This window comes from Balearica regulorum, chromosome 3 (genome assembly GCF_011004875.1).
Source record: "Balearica regulorum gibbericeps isolate bBalReg1 chromosome 3, bBalReg1.pri, whole genome shotgun sequence".
Lineage (NCBI taxonomy): Eukaryota > Metazoa > Chordata > Aves > Gruiformes > Gruidae > Balearica > Balearica regulorum.
The window spans coordinates 90,857,475-90,875,905 of NC_046186.1; the positions used below are offsets into that span (position 1 = coordinate 90,857,475).

The window sequence follows — 18,431 nt, forward strand, 5'->3', positions numbered from 1 at the left end:
TTGTACAGCAGACTTTGCCTAGTCCCTTCTCCAGAAAGGTTGTTTAGAAAAATTCTGTTGTAGGGAGTGCTGATAAGATGCTGCAGCGAAATACCACAGGTACTGGGGTTAGAGCAAAGAGGGAGAATGAAAGAAAGGAGAAGAGGCTAAAAAGGTGAATAGAGCCCCTGTGACTTCAAATAATACAGCCTTTGAAGCCTTGAAGTTACTTAATTTGAGAATATGACTGCACAAATCAGACTCATGGAAGGGCATTGGGTTGTACGTCTCCAACACAGGTACGATAAGGGCCTGTGAACTTGGCAAGGACTACCCTTGGGACAAGCAGGTGTGCAGTCCTGAGGTGAGTCTCCCGCCGTCACTGAGGGGAAGGCTGCTCTTTGTTTGCTGAAGCAAGAGCTGTGCTCACAAGTGGTTGTTTCAAGGAACTGGCATGCTTGCCGTAGGTTGTTGTTTCATCTGTAAACCCTGAAGTCCCAGCCAAAAGGAAGTTACAAGTGTTTTTAAAAAATCTGCAGTTTAAAAAAAAAAATACTTATTTTATTGCTAGAGTGTGTCCTGAAGTGAATGGGGCTGAGAAGCAGCATCTGTGTGAGCTGGCAAACTCCAGCAGTTTTGTCAAAATTTATATTAATTGATATCTTAAAGTAATTCAGAATTCTAATAGCTATTTAATTTTAGCACTAGCCAAAGTTGGAATCATAATCTAATGACTGTATAGAATTTCTTCTGAAAGATCTTTGGGACTGCTGAAATAAATACCAGTACTGAATTAGCAAAATAGTGTAGTAGTATGGTGTCTTCCTTAAGGAAGGAAAGTCAAAGTTCTTTTGGCTAAAATAAATCAGGTTTGATTAAATATTTTTGTGTATTTCAGGTTCTTGCCAGTTACATAAATCCTGCAGGGAGTACATCAAATGGAGAGACCCAAACTAGCCATGAGGGGAGAGGACAAAACAGCAGTGCTCTTCCATCCGTTCTCCTGGAGCTACTCAGTCAATCTTGCCTCATCCCAGCAATGTCATCATACCTCCGCAATGATTCAGGTAAGGTGTCTTTGTCTCCTTCTACATCAAAGTTGGCTTACTTCTGTCAAATAGGTTTTTATATAAACAGTAGGTAGTTCTGGCTCATTTCAATACGTTGGCCAATTTAGAATTATACTAATGGAACATTCACTTGAGCCTTAGAAAACAAAATGATAGTGTTCGTTGAAATACTCATTTGTTCTAAGAGTTTAAACTTTGGGGTTTTAATGTCTTTTTTAAATTTGAAATTTCATTCTTAAACTTGAAATTAGCAGGAAAATATTATTCTCATCTGAAAAGTTTATATTTTAGTTGTTGTGTAGACAATACATGGAGAGAGAGAGAGCACGTTATACAAGATCATGAATCTTACTTTGAAGACAAATGTTAATTTTGTGAGAAAATTGAGCAGGTATATGCATGAAGTTGGTAAATGTTTCTCATACTAGGGCAATTCTCTTTTACTTTGATCGGAGCCTTTTCTGCTTTATTTAGGAAATACAAAAATCTTAAAAAGTCTGTTACCTGTTAAAGTCTGTTACCAAAATTGCAAAATATTTCAAATATATGGGAACAATGAAATTGTCGTTGGGTTTTTTAAAGGAAAAACAAATTGGTCTTTTGTTGTCATTACATTTCTACTCATAAATTTAAAACAAAGGCATTTTGCTAGTTTCATCCAGTATGGTGTACCTTGCTTACCATTTCAGTTGTACAAGGTAACGTCAAGCAGTATGAGTTAAGCAAATGCCTGTGTGGAACTAATAGCAAAATCAGCAGACTGGGTTTGTGATTTATGTTCAGTCTCACTAGATGACAGGCTTTAGTATGAAGATATTGATAACCATTTTTTCTTCAGATAACTGTCAGCCTGAAGTTTTGAAACACTGCCTTAGCCTTAGGTTGAATTTTTGTTTAGTTGCTTTGTAAGGACGGATTTAATCCCTAAGTAGCAGAAGGAGTTTTTCTAAATCTGAATAATTTGGGTTTGGACCCTTATTTCACATGCTCTATTTTTGGAGTAACTGCTAAACATCTTGTCACATTATTGCAGTTCTTCTGAATGCCAGTTGTAGGGTGCGGTGATGTGAGTTTCTTGAAACAATGTCATAGCTTGGTGTTGAATTACACAGTATATTTTATCTCCAGTGTAAGAGAGAAATCATCTGTGTCTTAAGTATTTACAAAGCTACGTAGGACTAAAACAAGAATGTGGCTCTCTTAACCTGTGGTAACTAGGGCATTACATAATCTTGTATGATGGAACGGAAGTAGTTCAAAAAGTCTGCTGGGACCTTATAGTAAAAACAAAAATATGAAGATATTTCACTTGCCAGTCCACAGTTTGACACCTCTCCCTAATTATGCAATGAATTTGTTGGTTCTATTTTGCACATATTACAGTGAGGAAAATGAACTCTGTAGCTTATACACCAGGCTCATTATTGCAAATGAAAATCTAATGCAAAACAATAAAGTAAAACAATAAAGTAACCTAACAGATACTCATAAATTATTCTTTGTTGAGGTAGAAAGGAAAAGTCACTGAAAGACCTGGCAAAAATGCTATGTTACCTAAGAATGAAGCTGTTCATTCTGAGTTATAGATGAATTGCAGCTGTTGAAATTGCTTTTTGCTCTTTTCGATAGCAAAACATATCTGTCTGTATAAGTCACCTTTAACTGGGGAAGAGCAGTCAGATACCGATAGAAAAGATGAGGTGTGTGGCTCTTGGAGGGAGATTCAGACTAGTTTGACTTTCAGGGACCATTTGTTTTCCCAAAGTACAAAGAAAAGGCAAAGTTGCAGTGGGAAATCTTGATTTTAGGTATGTTTTCCACTGCTGGACTACTGTTATTTGTTGTTGGCAGGGGATGATCATATGTCGTACTTGTGAAATAAACATTAGTAAAGAGTGACCAAAGCAGATACTTCCTGCTTTTTCATAAATGGATCTGTAGCTCTTAGTGTAGCAGCATTGTTATGCTTAACACATTGATCCAAGCAATAGTCTTGAATGCTTCCTGCTGTGTTTGTTCAAAATTCTATACATAAAACTATAATTAACAATGTTCTGGATTTACAAAAAAAAAAAACAACTTTGCAGGCTTATATCAGTCAAGCTTGTCTTTGAAAACATAATAGGATATCAGTATGAGAGGGAAATGTGCAAAAAGGCATGACTTCTGGAAAGAATGTCTTCTCTTCATGAATATTTGAGTCAGATGCATTTAGTTTAAAAGGAGTCCCTGAAAATAGTTCGTCTTTGTGATAGCCAGGCATAATTCTAATGCAGTAATTACCCTTTAGTTCAAAAGCAGACAGATAATTCCACATTAATGAGTCTGAGTTGCAGGTGATGCTGGGGCTCTTGGTATCACTAACAGAGTGTCAGGAGACATAGCTGACAGAGAGCCTGGTTGTCACAAGAGAGACAGAGGTTGAGAAGCTCTGATAAAATGCTCGTAAGACTGAAAAATTCTCTTCTCCGATAGGGCTGAATGCCTACTCAGGAGGAGCAGGAAAGGGAACAGCATTATTAGTAACATTCATGTACACGGTCTTCTGGTTTTCAGACCAGTGTACCTTCTGCTATCAAAACGTACTTTCATTGGAAGAAGGAGGTAGCTGTATTCTTCCTGTAATATGCTGGACTGAGAAATTCTGCATACAGAATACTAATACAGTGTTCCCGGGTTCTGGCACCCCAGCAGGTACAAGCTGTACCCAGCACAATGCTGACAGAAAATAGCGATTTTCAGCAACTCTAACTTTCTCAGACTTGAATGGATGCTAATGGTACTAGTTAAAGGTTACCCTTATGCTCATGGTATTCCTCCACTAGATTTTTGGTTTTGCTGTAAACAGTTGCAACAGCAGTGATCTTCACATATTACATATCTGTCTTATGCATAAAATTATGTGGGAAAAATTTTCTGTAAAGAAATATAATATGCAATGAAGCTGCTGGGTATGTTGTTTCCCTTTATTGCACGGGAGATTGATCCCACTAGGGTGATACAAGGTAGTAAGTATTTTGGTGTTGATGAGAATTTTGTATGTGGTTTAAACATGTTCAGTTAGCTGCACGTATGATACATCCTGCTTGTAAAGTTGTTTTGGCAAAATTCTTGAACAGTTACAGTGTCAGAGTATAAATTTGGCGTTTGTCACAGTTAGAAATTTATCTAGGTTTTTTGTTGCTTAAATGTTTTACCATCCCAGCTAAATTTGCCCAAAACATAGGTGGACTAGATTGTTGTCTAGATTGTTCTAGAGAAAAGGAATATTGATCAGATAAGGAGTGCTCACATATCATTTAATCTTTTAGAAACCTCACCTTGAATGAGATCTTTACAAACCAGATTGCTCTGACACATTCTGCAGCTTCATCTGCATCATAGCAAGGTGATTGTGAAGTCCTTGAAAATTGTGAACTGACCACTTTCATTAATTTCCATAATTGTTTTTTTCTTGTAGAGAAAGAAGGTTTATCTGTCTATGAAGGACTTTCCTTCTTATGCAAGATAGATCATAGCTCTAGTCACAAGGAGCAATAGCTGCTGTAATCCTCACCCTCTTTCTTGATTATTTTTTCCTGTGTTTGTTTAGTATCTTGGTATGGCATTACTGTGGCTTTTATCTTCTTTCATTTTATAAATGAAAAAAGTTTATGTTTGTAACATGGTGAGTTTGGGGTTGTTTTTAAACATTTATGTTTATTCCTTAAGTACTTAATTCATGTTTACATTGGTAAAATTCATGTCATTCTTAACTTCTGTATCATGGAACATGTAGCATGTATTAATTGCTGAGCATTTATGCATATTTCACACCAAAATCTCTTATGTAAAACCTTTTCACTGTTGTCTTGTATACAACAAATTTCAGTTGAAAGAATTACTGCTGTAGGAACTCTTTCAAATATGTGAACATTTCTCTCCTTGAACAAAATGCACAGCAATAAAACTTGTGCTGTGCAACAAGAGGTGCCCAACAAACATGTGACCGTCAGATTCTAACTAGAGCATGTGGCTGTCTTGAAGGTGGTAAGAGTTACTTGTCTGATGGACCTAGGTTTATGAAGACTAATAGAAGCTAGTATTTACAGGTGGGAGAGAAGAAAGTGGTAGTAATAGTAGTCTTTGTAGTTAACAAGGTTTATAGAGAGAAGGCTGTGGAAGGGAATCATGAAATAGAAGGAAAATCAAGTGACTTTTAGGACAGGGACTGTATATTTTGTTACAGGCTTGGACAGTAAAAAGCCCAGTGAAGTTGGGATTTATCAGTGATACCACAATATTAGGTAGACTCTTCTTGCTTAAAAATATATTTGTACAAGCTTGTCCCTAAACTAGTATCTAGCAAACCCTGAGATGACTTAATCTTATTTAAAGCTAAAGAGTGACAGAGGTTTGGTACCACCTCTTCCTTGGAAGACAGACCTCATAGCAAGTTGCACAATTCTGCCTGAACTCTCTTTGCTCTAATTCCCAGGTTTATAGGATGCAGGTGATGTTGTAATTTTAGCTGGGGTTTTCTTGCAGTCCTTTCTTCACATGCTCCCCTCTTAGCCACCTGTAGCCACCCTTCCTTCTTTGGTGGACAAAGATGCCATGTGATGTGGTCAGGATAGCTTGCGGTGGTACATTAGCTCAGTCTTCCTTGGGTTTGATTGCTGAGAAGAGATGATGCATTTCTACGTGAGGTCTTTACTAAAAGGATGGTGTTTACTGACCAGCATGTTCCACTTCGTAAGAGTCCAATATTAGCTTTTAATGCACCTTTCATAGTTTACCAAGTACTGCCGCACCCTGGACTTGTGGATTCAGTAACGTTTGTGCTGCTTCATCCTGCAACCAAATACCTCATTGTCAACTTTTTTTAGTAAGTACTATGGACAAATCTGTTTGAAGATGAATGTACCAAATTCTTTCTTTCTGCCTCTTTTGATATACCTGTGTTAGTTGAGTCTGTTAAAGTCATACTTTTCAGCGCTCACGTCCTTACCTCAGAGCTTGAACTACATTAGATTGCCTGCTGAAGTTAGAGTATTTCTTTTCTATTAATCATACTTATTCTCAAGGCATTAGATGGCGGTGCTTTAGTTTTTGCGAAGTATTCCAGTTCCCCTGGACTGAGTAGGCTGAGTACTTAAGGGTCTCTGAAGTTGGTACATTGACCTTATTCAGCTAAGAGTACTACATCTTTACTAACTCATTGCTGAAGATGTGAGGGTACTACTGCAGTGTAAGTGTTGAATCATCATAAAATTCTGCTTTTCCGTAGACTATTGTCTTTTTACAGTGTCTAATAAGAGGTGGTTGCTGTTAAGATATTTTTTGTTGTTGAGATTCTTATGCACATATTGGATTAAATGTGTAAGTACCAGAGCTGTATATTGGAGCTCCTTTAGCTAAAGTTAGTCTTAGGTTCGTATGAGTATAGAGCACAAGTATTACTTGTTAAGAGAGGATATCAGACTTCTGTTTTAAAACAAAATATAACCAGTATGCCAAGGCAATCTCTAATGATAATATTACCCTGTGACTTCCTTTAAAGGGTGAAAGCCTTTTGCTGTAAGCAAAATTAGAAGTACAATGGTAGTTTAGATAGTATAATTACCAAAATTAAAAATTCCACTAGTATTCTTTAACATTAATGAACTCATTCACTGGTAAAAGAATGATGCTGAACCTTTGCCACATTTGGTTATAATTTTGGGATTGCTTTTTATCTGTTTTGCTGTTGAATTGTTTACAAGAAAAGGTGCACTATCGCACTCCAGTGCTGGAGTACTAGTTGATTCACAATTTCGAGAACAGAGCTATGCACTGAAATGGCATGAAATAAAACAGTTTATTTATTTCACAGAATTGACAAGTTTTAAATAACTTCAGGATCAAAATAAACAGCAGTAATTTCTACCTGAATTTCATATTTCTGTTCGATTTTCAGGTTCTCGTAACCTCTCATTTTAAGACCCATCTCAAATATCCTTGTATTATGAGATTAATGCAATAATATCCATAAATATATCCATATCCATAGATATAAGTAGTACATTGAAAAATTTAATAATGCATCAACTCTATTCTATAGTCTTAAACATGAATTACCTGCATAATTTCTCTAGAATGTAGCTTAGTTTTACAGAATGCTTTGGTGCTTCATATACTGAAAATGAGTATACAATACTAGAGATTTGCTGTAGACTATGGATAGTGAATAAATTTTCTTGTCTGCACATGTTTCCTTCCAGTGCAGTTCTGTTTATCATTTCTTCTGGATGAGCCAGTATTGACTCAGAGTGGCAAAACCAGACTATACCATCTTCCACCTCATTCATCCATAAATCAGTGTGTTACAGCGTAGTTTCTGCAACTGACTGAAAAATCATTGCCAAATTCAGTCTGTTCTAGATCCCTGATCTTACTTTATGCACGTGCTTGTTTCAAAGTGACTTCCAAGAAAAGCGTAGTTGGTTTAGCAGTTATGAAGTTCTATACGGTAATAACCTATCACCTGTACAAGAGATGTATTTCTTTTGCTTGTCAGTTTATGGATGTAGCTTTGCAGCCTAGGAGAAAGAGCTGAGGTGATTTTCAGAAATGCAGCTCCTCTATTGTTTCTCTGTGGCACATGTAATACTAAGAATAGTATTTATTAAAATCAGTGTTCGGAGGTTTTTTAGTGTTGTTTTTCTACTGTGTTTTTAATCCTAAGCTTTCAAAAGTAGCTTTTCTGTTAGAAGAAATATGCAAGAGATATTCATGTATATAAAAGCTTCTATGATCTCAGACTGTCTGCAGCTTTGGATCTAATTCAAATACATACGTGGGTTTAATTTAAAACATGGAAATAGTTTAATCAATTTCAGTAGTCTAATTGCATGTTCCATGAAGTAGCCTAAGAGTTGCAGTTCCGGGCCTCAATCATAAATGGTACAAAAAGGGAAAATGTCTTCAGGACCTGGTCCAGAAAGAGAGAGTACACTCTTCTGGCAAAAATATTAAACCTGTTTTCCATGCAACACCATGAATCCTTGTGTGCTATGTTTTATTTTACTTGAAAATAAGCATCAGGATGAAAAAATGAAAGTTTTATTTGACTTAGGTTAAACACAGTCTAAAAATGGTGAGATAGAAAACGTAACAAGATTTTTTCATTTGGAGAATGTGTATTAGTGTGTCATTGTAATTATTATTTCTTAAAAGAAATACTGAAACTATTCTTTATTTTTTCACACCACTTTAAATGAGTTTTAATTAGAAAAAACACATTGTCAGTGTAGCATGATGATTTCAAATACAGATTCAGTAAAGGCAAGAAAATCTAACCTTTTTCAGCTTTTCACAAGACTAACAAAATGCTGCAGAATATAGTCAATAGTTAAAACTTTATTTATAATATTACAATTTTTGGTATAACAGTGTTCCTGTTTCCACATGTATACGTTAGTGTAAGTTATAAGCTTAAATTATGGTGATCTAAAAATAAAACCCTTTTGTCTGATTTCTGGTCTCAGCTATGAAGAGACATATTGCACAAAACTATAGAAAGCATCATGGGGCTTGCTCATATGTATTTATAAATTTTATTAATATCTTTCTGTGTTCTGATTGTTTTCATTGTTTGCTTACATTTCTTGTGTCTTGCATGCTTGCTGGCAATAAAACAGTGCCATCTCTGTTTCTGCTATTGGGATTTCATCTGTTATCAACTAGAAGTTGAATATCATCTGCTTTCATTTATGTAATTTAGCACCCTAGCTGGGCTCGCAGATACATTTAGCAGTCATTGATGCAGCGCCCTTAGCCAGACACTTTGCTCTGGAATGTTTTTGATAATCTTTTCAGACAGCGGGTTTTTTTGCTTTAAATTTAGAAATCATTCTTACCATCGCTGGTCCTTGCACTGTGTGCTATGCAATTGATGTTCAAAAATGTCATCAAAGTGTAGTGTAGATGTACACAAAAACAATAACAAATAAATTGAGCACAGTTCCAATTATCCCAAGCAATGCTAAAATAGATTCTTCTTTTTCCTCTTTCTCCTCTTGCCTTTTTACATCTTCCAGTGTTGTGATGGCAGAGGTCCCCATTTTTCCTGCAAATACCTTCACCAGTATTCTGGCAGCTAGCTAGAAGAAAGAAAGCAAATGGTAAATCTGGTCCGACAAACATGCAAGCTTTGATCTTTTTAAAAACAATTCTGTACTTCTTTACACAATATTTCTTAATGCTGTTTATTGAGTTGTATTCATCTTTTGTTTTCTTTTTGTATGAACATGTCCATGTAAAAAGTAATTGTTCTGTAGATACAGATTTGATAGGAGGAGTGAAAAATAGCTTGATGCTTCAAACCAATTAATATGCTTTATTATAAAAGAAATTTAAAATTTGTCTTTAGTCAGCTAATTTGTTTCCTTATGAAACATCAAATTGATGAAAGCAGGTATGTGGGCATTGTCGAATGCCTGGGGAGATTATGTGAATTTTCAGCTATTGTTAAATATTTAACTGTCACAGTACAAAACCAGTTGAAAATATTCACGTCTACTGTTTTCAAACATGGAAAATATGCTTCCTTAATACAGTATCACAGTCTTTTTTGACCAGTGAGCCCTAAGTAGGCAATTGCAGGTGAGATCTTATCATTTACTTGTTTAATAGATCAGCTTTTGGACATCCATGCAACAGTAAACATTTAACAGAAAATGTCTGTCTCTTCAAATACAAAGATTGCTGTTATTATTATATATGGTTATTATTGCAATATGCCAAAGGACAGTAGTACTTTTATAGCAACAAAATTCTATGCAATGTAAGGATTTGAGATAGATATTTACAGATGCGTATGTGATTTATTACCTTTTTTGTTGCAAAAGTGAGGTTGACAGGTCGTCTCTATTACTTAGCTGCTCTTGTGCTCTTAATTTACAGTCAAATATCCTCTAGAAACATATTCCCTGTAAAATTATCTTCATTGGTGGCTGAGATGTTGGTATTATATGTAATCTGCTATGCTGTTTTAGCCTTTATTGATCAGAAATTTCTAACCTTAAACCAAAATTTGATTGGGTTTTCTACTAGTTCAGATAACCCCAATTTACTGAAGATTTGCGATCACATTTTATAGTGCAATAGCATTTCACTCTCCTGGCTAACATCTTTAATCATGGGAGATAAACATATTTCTGCTGTGAATCTAATTAAAGCCATCAGCTCAGAGTGTATCTCACAGAAAGGTAAAAAAAAAAAGATGTTTCTTACCCTACATTGCATCAGGAATAAAATGTCATCAGACATGCTTCTTACTCGTCGATTCAGTGGCAAACCAGGCTTTTATCTTCATGAAGGGGCTGCTCTCCTCTCTCAGACAGACCAGATAGGAGCATGAACAGTTCCTTGATGAAGAAGTTTATCGGTGAGGATAATAATGTTACAGAATCTTCCAAATGACTGGCCTTCTTTCTCAGTAATCCACTAAAGCAAGTGTAGTCGAAAAACAGTAAAACCCTTTCTGGTAATGATCCTCACTGTTGACTAATTCTCATTAAAATTGAGGATTTTTTTCCTTAGATGATGCAGAGCAATGAAATGCATGCTGTTCGGTTTTGTCTTAAAAAAAAGAAAAAACAACCAAAAAAACCACCCCAAAAAACAACGAACAGCTCCTGGTTTTATTCAATTATACTTAGTTATTTATTAAGACTTCAGAAAAACCCAGCCTTTGATTTACTCTTTGTGGCAGCCGTCTGAAGAGGCTTTCTCACGTTGACATGCTGTAATTCCAAATGCAGCGACCTACGTGCAGTCACACTATGTAATTTTAGTCCAGCCTGAAAAAGGATGAGAAGAAGTCTGCTTTACTGGCAGTAGTGTGAACGCTGTCACACACCTGCATTCAGAGCCTCTGGAAAGAATTCCAAGGTATTCTTCGGAGCATTGCATAACTTAGCCAGGCAAATCTGAAGAGAGGAATGACAGTGGCTTTAGTTGCACCCTGTGGTGAGCTGTGACATTGATTAAACATGCACTTGGCACTTGCTGAATAAAGAAGGAGCTACGAGCCACCCTTGCAGACAGTGAGTTGCATAACAATGTGCCATGGCTCTGCTGTTTCATTGTCAGGCCCAGCACATTTTAATCCTGTACCAATGGAGAAAGTGTGCGGTGTAAAGAGAGGAGTAGAGTTAACTGTACTTCGGGGGTTTTCTGAGGAAGTGCTGCATGACAAATGGTGACATTAAGGCATTCAAGCTGAAACAGTGTTTCTGCCTTTTGTCTTTTTATGCTTTGTTTGACAGGCAATTGTTTCTATGGGAAATACTACTAACGCTTTTCCTCTTTTTATTTGCCACCCAAAGAATGCAAGTTAGTGTGTAATTAATGAAAATACAGACTTAAAGAAAAATATTCCTGTTCTGATTTCATAAGAAGCAGTAACTCAATTTTTTCCTAGGTAAATCAAAGAGGTATTTTTTGCCTGCCCTATTGGAAAGGGGAGGGAGCTCTGCAAAGTCGTCTTCCCAATCTCTTCAGATAAAAGCCACAATTTTAATAACCTCTGCAAGTAGCTGTCTTTCAAATAATTTTATTCAGTCACTGTGATCTATGAAGACCACCAACACAATGTGTTTTCATTGGTATAGCATAGCTTCTTGATATGAAGGCAACTATATTTTACATATATTGTAAAACTTATTTAAAAAAAAATACTTGCAATATCAAGCAGTTCAGAATTCAAAAGTACAGAAAGCTTATGCATATGAAAAATCAAATCATAATTGATTACATTGAATTCATACAGTAGGAATGGGAAAATCTTGATCACTTTCCAGAACAGCATACTTTAGAAATTACAAGGCATTGTTTGAAATTCAATTTTCAATGAACTTTTTTGTGAGAAAGCAAAAGAGGGTAAAATCATTGCTTTAAATACTTCCGTTTTCAAATTAATTTACTTGCACATTCTTTCTTTTTTTCATTATTTTTCTAAAGTGTTTAAGTATATTTGCTAGTTTCTTAGTAATAGACAAAACTGCATATTTTGCATGTGCATTATTTTAATGGTAAATACTACGTTTGCAGTACCATGAGTTGTATGGTACTTGTGCATGATTTAACCCTTACCCTGAAAGTAATGTTGCCTCAGTGAAATTGTTTGACTATACAAGAATTAAGTAATTAGGTTAAATCTCTCCAGCATATGTATATGGTCTTTCCTTTTAAGCTCTTCCCTTATTCTGAAAAGGCTGCTGCAACTTTAGTTGTTCCTGGAATTGTTTTCTGCCTATGTATTTTGAACATATTTCTGTATTCATTTATATCCATTCAGAGATACAAAGATGGGGAAATTTTCACCTGTGTATTCTGACCTTTCACATGGCTGAGAGCACTTAGCCATAACTGAGTTTTCAAGCCATTGTACTGTATTAACCCTCACATGTTAAAAGTCAAACCCTTTCCTTTGTGAAAGGGGGGAAACTGTGCAACATGCATCTTGTATTTAAAGGTCAGTGATGTATTTGGAGGGTAGGAATCTTGTCACCTTGTCAACACAACCAGGTATAAAGCTTCAAGGTCAACAGAAGAATTTCTTACAATATTATCAAGTATAAATAGTGACAATAAAGTAAATTCAGCAGCTCCACTGCAAATAACTAGCTGATTAAGATGTATCCACAGAGAGCAACAAAAGATTGCCAAAATATTTCTTGGCCTGGTTCTTGCCATGTTTGAGGTCTCATAGTGGTCTGTCGTTTTCAGAGTTGTGATCCAACTGCCACTTCAGTGGCTAAGGTGAGCCCAGGGAAATAAATCTCTCAGGGCTCTCTCTGCACGCAGTTGAGGGGGAACAACACCACCTGCACACCGTGATTCAGATCCAACGTTTGCCGTGGACATCAGTTTGATGGCATTTCTCCCCTCCCGTCCTTCCATTGTATTGATGCACGTGTCTGTGCAGACATGCTGTGAACTGGTTTGGAAAACAGACCCAGCCAAAAATCAATCTCTAGCACAGCACAATAAGAGGGATGGGTCAGTAGTTGCTTAAGCTGCCAGTGCTGGCAAAGAGTTGCTATTTGGGAAGAAAAAAAGAAAGATTGTCAGGCTTAACATTCAATTATAGGACACTTGAGGAATTCATCCATGTTGGGTGAAAGCTGGGATTTGCAAGTAACTTCCTTATGGTTACAATGCATCTTCAGTATGAAGAGGAAATGTCAGGTGAGATTTCTCGCTTTTCTCACAAGTGAAGTGAGTAATATAGGTTGATTTGAAAAGACCATGATTTATCCATAATATTTGATTATATTTGGAAAGATGGGAAGATATTTTACATCTTGTGTAAAATAAGATTAGAGTATGGGAGTGCATTTTATACAAGTCAGTAATAAACCCACCTGTTTTGGGGTGAACATTACGTGGTTACATAGTATTTAAGTTTGGACACTGATATCCAAAAATGTCCTAAATTTACGTCTGTTACTTCCATCTAGGCAGAACTTTCAAGCACTTAGTAAGACTTTGGCAACTCCTTGGTAACTGATTTATGTAGCATCCCAAGAGCATAACAAATTCTGTTGATTAGAGGTCATTCTGTTCATTACCAGTGATGTTTGAGCATTTGTATTGCATGGGAATAGACCTTAGGCAATACAAATGTATGTCATATTTTAAAGTTATTCATACTTCAAGTGGAAGTTGCCAGGCTATCTTGTAAAAACTCAGTGGTATAAATTCAATGATTAACAATCTTGATCCTTAGATGATCATTATGCTGCTATATGCTACTGCTATGAGTAATGTGGTACACCCATAATGTCACATTTACAAAAGGAAAAAGTACTCTTAACCAAAGTGTAAGTTTTCTTTTCCCTCGTGTTTTTTTATGGGTTTATATAATTTTGATTTTCATGTACTCTAAGATTAATTCTATATGCTATATTTTTTCATTAAAATAGCATGTGTTGAGTCAGATACTGTTTGCCCTTATAGAGAGCACATGCTCTGAAGAAGACTGCAAGTTAAAGCGGAATGTAAAGGAAGATTTGGAGGAGAAAATGGAAAGAAAAATGTAAAGAGCTGTCTAGACTTAAAAATCTGTTTAGATAGAAATGCTGTAATGAAATCCAAAAGATCATACATCAGTTGTCCATGAAAATTGTTTTCCCTTGTAGTTACTCTGCATTTTCCCTAAGATGCAGGCAACTCCTTGAAATGTAGTAGCACGTGCATCCTGTAGGTGATGCATTCTAGTTTTCTTCTCTGACAACCTTCATGAACTTCTCTATGAGATTTGACACTTCTTCAGTTAAATTGCAGAACAATAGCACAAAGCTGTGTCTGTTGGGAAATGCAATAGTATGCACAAATTAAGATGAAATGGTTTACTTAGAATAAGCAAGAGGTGGATATCCGTGCTCCTTCCTGCTTCCTTTTTTTTTTTCCCTCCCCCCCCCCCCCCCCCCCCCCCCCCCCCCCCCCAAGTAAACACGGCTACTGTTTTCTTTGTGGGAACTGTTAGCCTATTTTTTATGATATAGATTGATATGTGATGCCCTTGAGTCAGCAGTGACGAGCATGGCCAGTTTAAGCCAGGTTTCAAAGTATTTTTTCTACTACTCTGTTGAAAAAAGAGGAAGAACTCAGATCCTTCATTTGTAGGAACATAAGTTACTCTTAGATATCTTACTATTCACGCCTCTTTCATGTGTTTCATTGACTGTATTTTGATACTTGACCTATGTGCCTACATCTTGTTTTCCTTCTGACTGAGGAACTTCAGTGCCTTTTGGCTATTGTCTGGGGTGTTTTCCTGATTTTGTAACTTAGTTACTGAGATAGAATATCCTTGGAAACATTCAGAATTTTCTCATAACTTAACTACAGAAGTTCCTCTGGTTTGTTCCGACCTGTCAGTCTTCACTTAGCAGAAATTTACTTGTTCCAGTCTCTCTCACTTGCTTTAAAACAGTTCTGTTAAGAAATCAATTCAACAGACACAGAGTAGTACTTGTCTTCTGCCACCCCCCTTTCGACACCAACTTCTCTTAACACCAGTCAAGCTCAACCACTACTTTATTGTCTGTGAATACGGTCAGAATGCACACCAGTATTTTATCAAGAAAAGTGGTAAGTTTGACAGTTGAGTAATGGTTTAGGACAAACTGAGCCAATCTGCCTTTGGAGGGTGTCAAGTGGCGTGTCACATATTGGTTTTGAGGGAACTGTTTTAATCACTCTCTTGATGAAATGAAGCCACTCAGAAGTTGGTGACTGATGAATGTTCCCGAGTGAGAGCTGAGGGTTTCAGCCCCAAATATGTGTAGTGACCTGGATGTGGTGGAAGGCAATGATGGAAAAAAGGCGAGAGGCTTTTTTCTCTCTTTCAGTCTCTAGTCTCACATGGGACATCAAGTAATCTTCATTTTTCTCTTCTTCACTGGTGTCAAAAAGAATCTCTTGTATGGGTACGGTACCTTTAAAAAGTGATTAGTAACTTTTAACATGCTTCGGTCATGATTCAGTGCTGTTCTCTGCAACTCAAGAGGTTTTGGTCAAAGACAGCAGGATCTGGGACTATTTCTTCACACTGGTTTGAGTGTAGATTGCGTGCTTCTGGAGGAGTATTAGGGCTTTCAAGTATCAAGTTTGAGTTGTCATGTTCATAAATTTTGTTGTGTTAGAGGAGTCCATGAAGTGGATATTGGCTTGTTACCGGGCAAGCAAAGGGATGCAGACTAGTGAGAACTAATCCTAGTCCAGGAGCGTGGCTCTCAGAGAACAGCACTAAAACAAGTTCCTCTTTCTCCAAAGCCCTTAAAGCACCTTACCTTATGAGAAAGAGCAAATCTAGTCCATGTGAGTTTCCAGATACTGATCTTAAAAAAACCAAACCAAACAAACCTAGAAGATACCACTATCCCAGCACCTTTTGCCACATTTCTTTCCTCTGTTTTGTCATCTTCAGTTGGAAATAGTTTTGGAATAAGAGGATGAAATTATTATCTTGTTAAATCTCGTATTTTCTATTGCAAAATAGTATTAATACATACTTGTATTTTCTAAACATTTAAAGTAGCAGACTATTACCTAGTAGTGCTTTTGGAGTAGAGCTTTAGTAATAGAATTTTTTTTAAATGTCAAAACCAATTATCCATTGGGTTAATAATAGAAAAGATTCATGAAAGACCAAATTGTAAATGTGTACTTCTAGCTCTGCTGTGTTGCAGAAATGTGTTGTAATTTATACGGAGTAGTTATGAAGTATGTATAGAAACATCATGGCATTGATCTTTGAGAATCAAAAACCTAGTTGTTATGAGGAACAAAGCACCTTAGATCAGTACTCTGGAATCAAGAGTGGAGTGGGGGTTTTTGTCTGTTGGTTTTTATCAGCACTAAATCACAGAAGTTTTTCCAAATGATGGAACCACTGAAGGTGCTTTACAGGACAATCCTGAAAGCATTACTAAACAAGGTTTCTTTCTCATCTGGAGACCCCGTGAAGTTCTGGACCTCTGTGCTTACAGGATAGTATGTCTCTCTTGAAAGCGTGAACAAGCTGCTTATGTTTCTGTATCTGCCTGCCAAGGACCTGTGATTTTTTTCACTATTCCCCTTTGGATCCACTTAGACATCACTCTTCTGGTACTAACGTGAGATATATTTTTTTGACAGACCTTACCTTGATGCTTTGCTCTCCACTGTGTAATATGTTTTATGTAAAAGGAAACTAAACTGTGGTGTTTGCCTTCCTGCCTCCCACAGATGAATTATCTTTTTTAATAAGCTTTCAGAAGAAATGCAGTTAGATGCTGATCCTTGATACAAGGATGTGCAGAAGCTAACAAATCATACATGAGATGCAGCTGGTGTGCGTTTCATTTCTGAAGTTATTTTCTGTATGTTTTTTTGAATTATTCACTTAAGAAATAAAAGGTGTTGTCTTCAAAAGTGTTTGGTTTTGGCCAAAAGAGTTCCATGAAGTTCTCTCTGCCAATAGACTGTCACCATCTTGACAGCTGTTTAATTTACAGAAAACAGTATAGGTGACTGACGTGACTGTTCAAGGCACAAGGCAGTAAAGCTTCTGCCTTGTTTAAAGTGGAGGGGAGCCTATCCTTAAGCTTGCCTGGTCCATTTATCTCGTTGCTACAGCCCTTGAGAGTTTCATCCAGGAGTTCCTTTTTTCCCTTCGTTAATTGGAAGCCAACAGTGGTAGCTATGTCCCTGCTTGTAGCACAAGATCAGGAGTCTATGATTACTAGACCAGTTTTCCCTCTGTGGGTAATTGGTAAAGAGATTCGGCAGGGCCTTTAAAATTTGAGATGCCATATTGCATCTTTCAAAATTTCCATGGTAAATATTACTGGGCCTCCATTTTTTCTTATTTTACTTCAGTCAGACAGTACATCTCAAGTGGTTTCATTTAAACTTGGTAATCATGGTTGGGAATATGAGTGCTGGGTGTCTGGAATAGATTGCTGTGCAGCACCACATGCTACAGACAGTCACAGATTTTACTGGAGGCATTAAGAATTATTTTTAAAATGATTCCTCTCATTACCAACAGACACAGTCCTTTTCGGAAAGAGAATATGACACCATACTAGATGTCCTATGGTTCCATATTCTATCACAGAAATGTACGATTTGCTTCTTTCCATCTTTTGTTTGTTTGTTAACTCTCATGCCTTCCTCATCCTTGTTGCTGAAGATACAGTAACCACTTTTGGGGCACAAATATTTTTGTGACAAGAGACTCCTGAAAGGACTGTAAGTAATGCATTTTCAATTTTTTTTGTCTTTTTCCATATTAGTGGCTTTGTCAATTAGTGGCAGCATAATTGGATAAGCTGCTAAAAATTTCTTGATGAAACAAACTAGCAATCCCTTTCTATTCATGCTCAGAGCAGATTGCCAGGATTAGTTCTAGACATTTTTACTTTGCTGTTCCTAAGAGTGAGCTCACTGTACAATCAAGGAAGAGTTTTGTCAGCTGAGATGTGTAGCTTGGCAGGCATTTGAAGAGGAACTTAATGGAACATTGAGGTGAGGGCCAGCTTTTGTCTTCAGCAGTTGAAAGTCTCATTTACTTGGTCAAGTGATAGGTCTTCATTATTCCAGGCACTCACTTGTCTCTTATTGCTTTTGTGTTCTTGTTTTCTCTCCTGTTTTTGAAAATAAAATATTGTAAATGTATCTGGCATTTCCCATACTCCTATGCAGACACTTCCCATTCATAGCATTTCCTTCCTTACTATTCTCTGAGTGTGTTCGTAGTACTGAGTACAAGTCAAAGGAAACATCTCTGTGGCTGAAGGAGTTAGTCTAGAAAAAGAGTTAATCTGTGATAAGTTATTCCAACACACAAACTCTAGCTGTTTT

General features: G+C 36.7%; 1 protein-coding gene across 2 annotated transcripts in view; it reads left to right on the plus strand.

The window, feature by feature from the left end:
* The window catches only part of BIRC6 (baculoviral IAP repeat containing 6), a 184,833-nt gene that overhangs the window by 131,196 nt on the left and 35,206 nt on the right, over positions 1–18,431 (plus strand). For both annotated transcript variants that reach the window (XM_075748914.1, XM_075748915.1), the window contains exon 65: positions 878–1,046. In XM_075748914.1, coding sequence (XP_075605029.1) covers positions 878–1,046 — 169 coding nt within the window. The remainder of the gene's footprint in view (positions 1–877; positions 1,047–18,431) is intronic.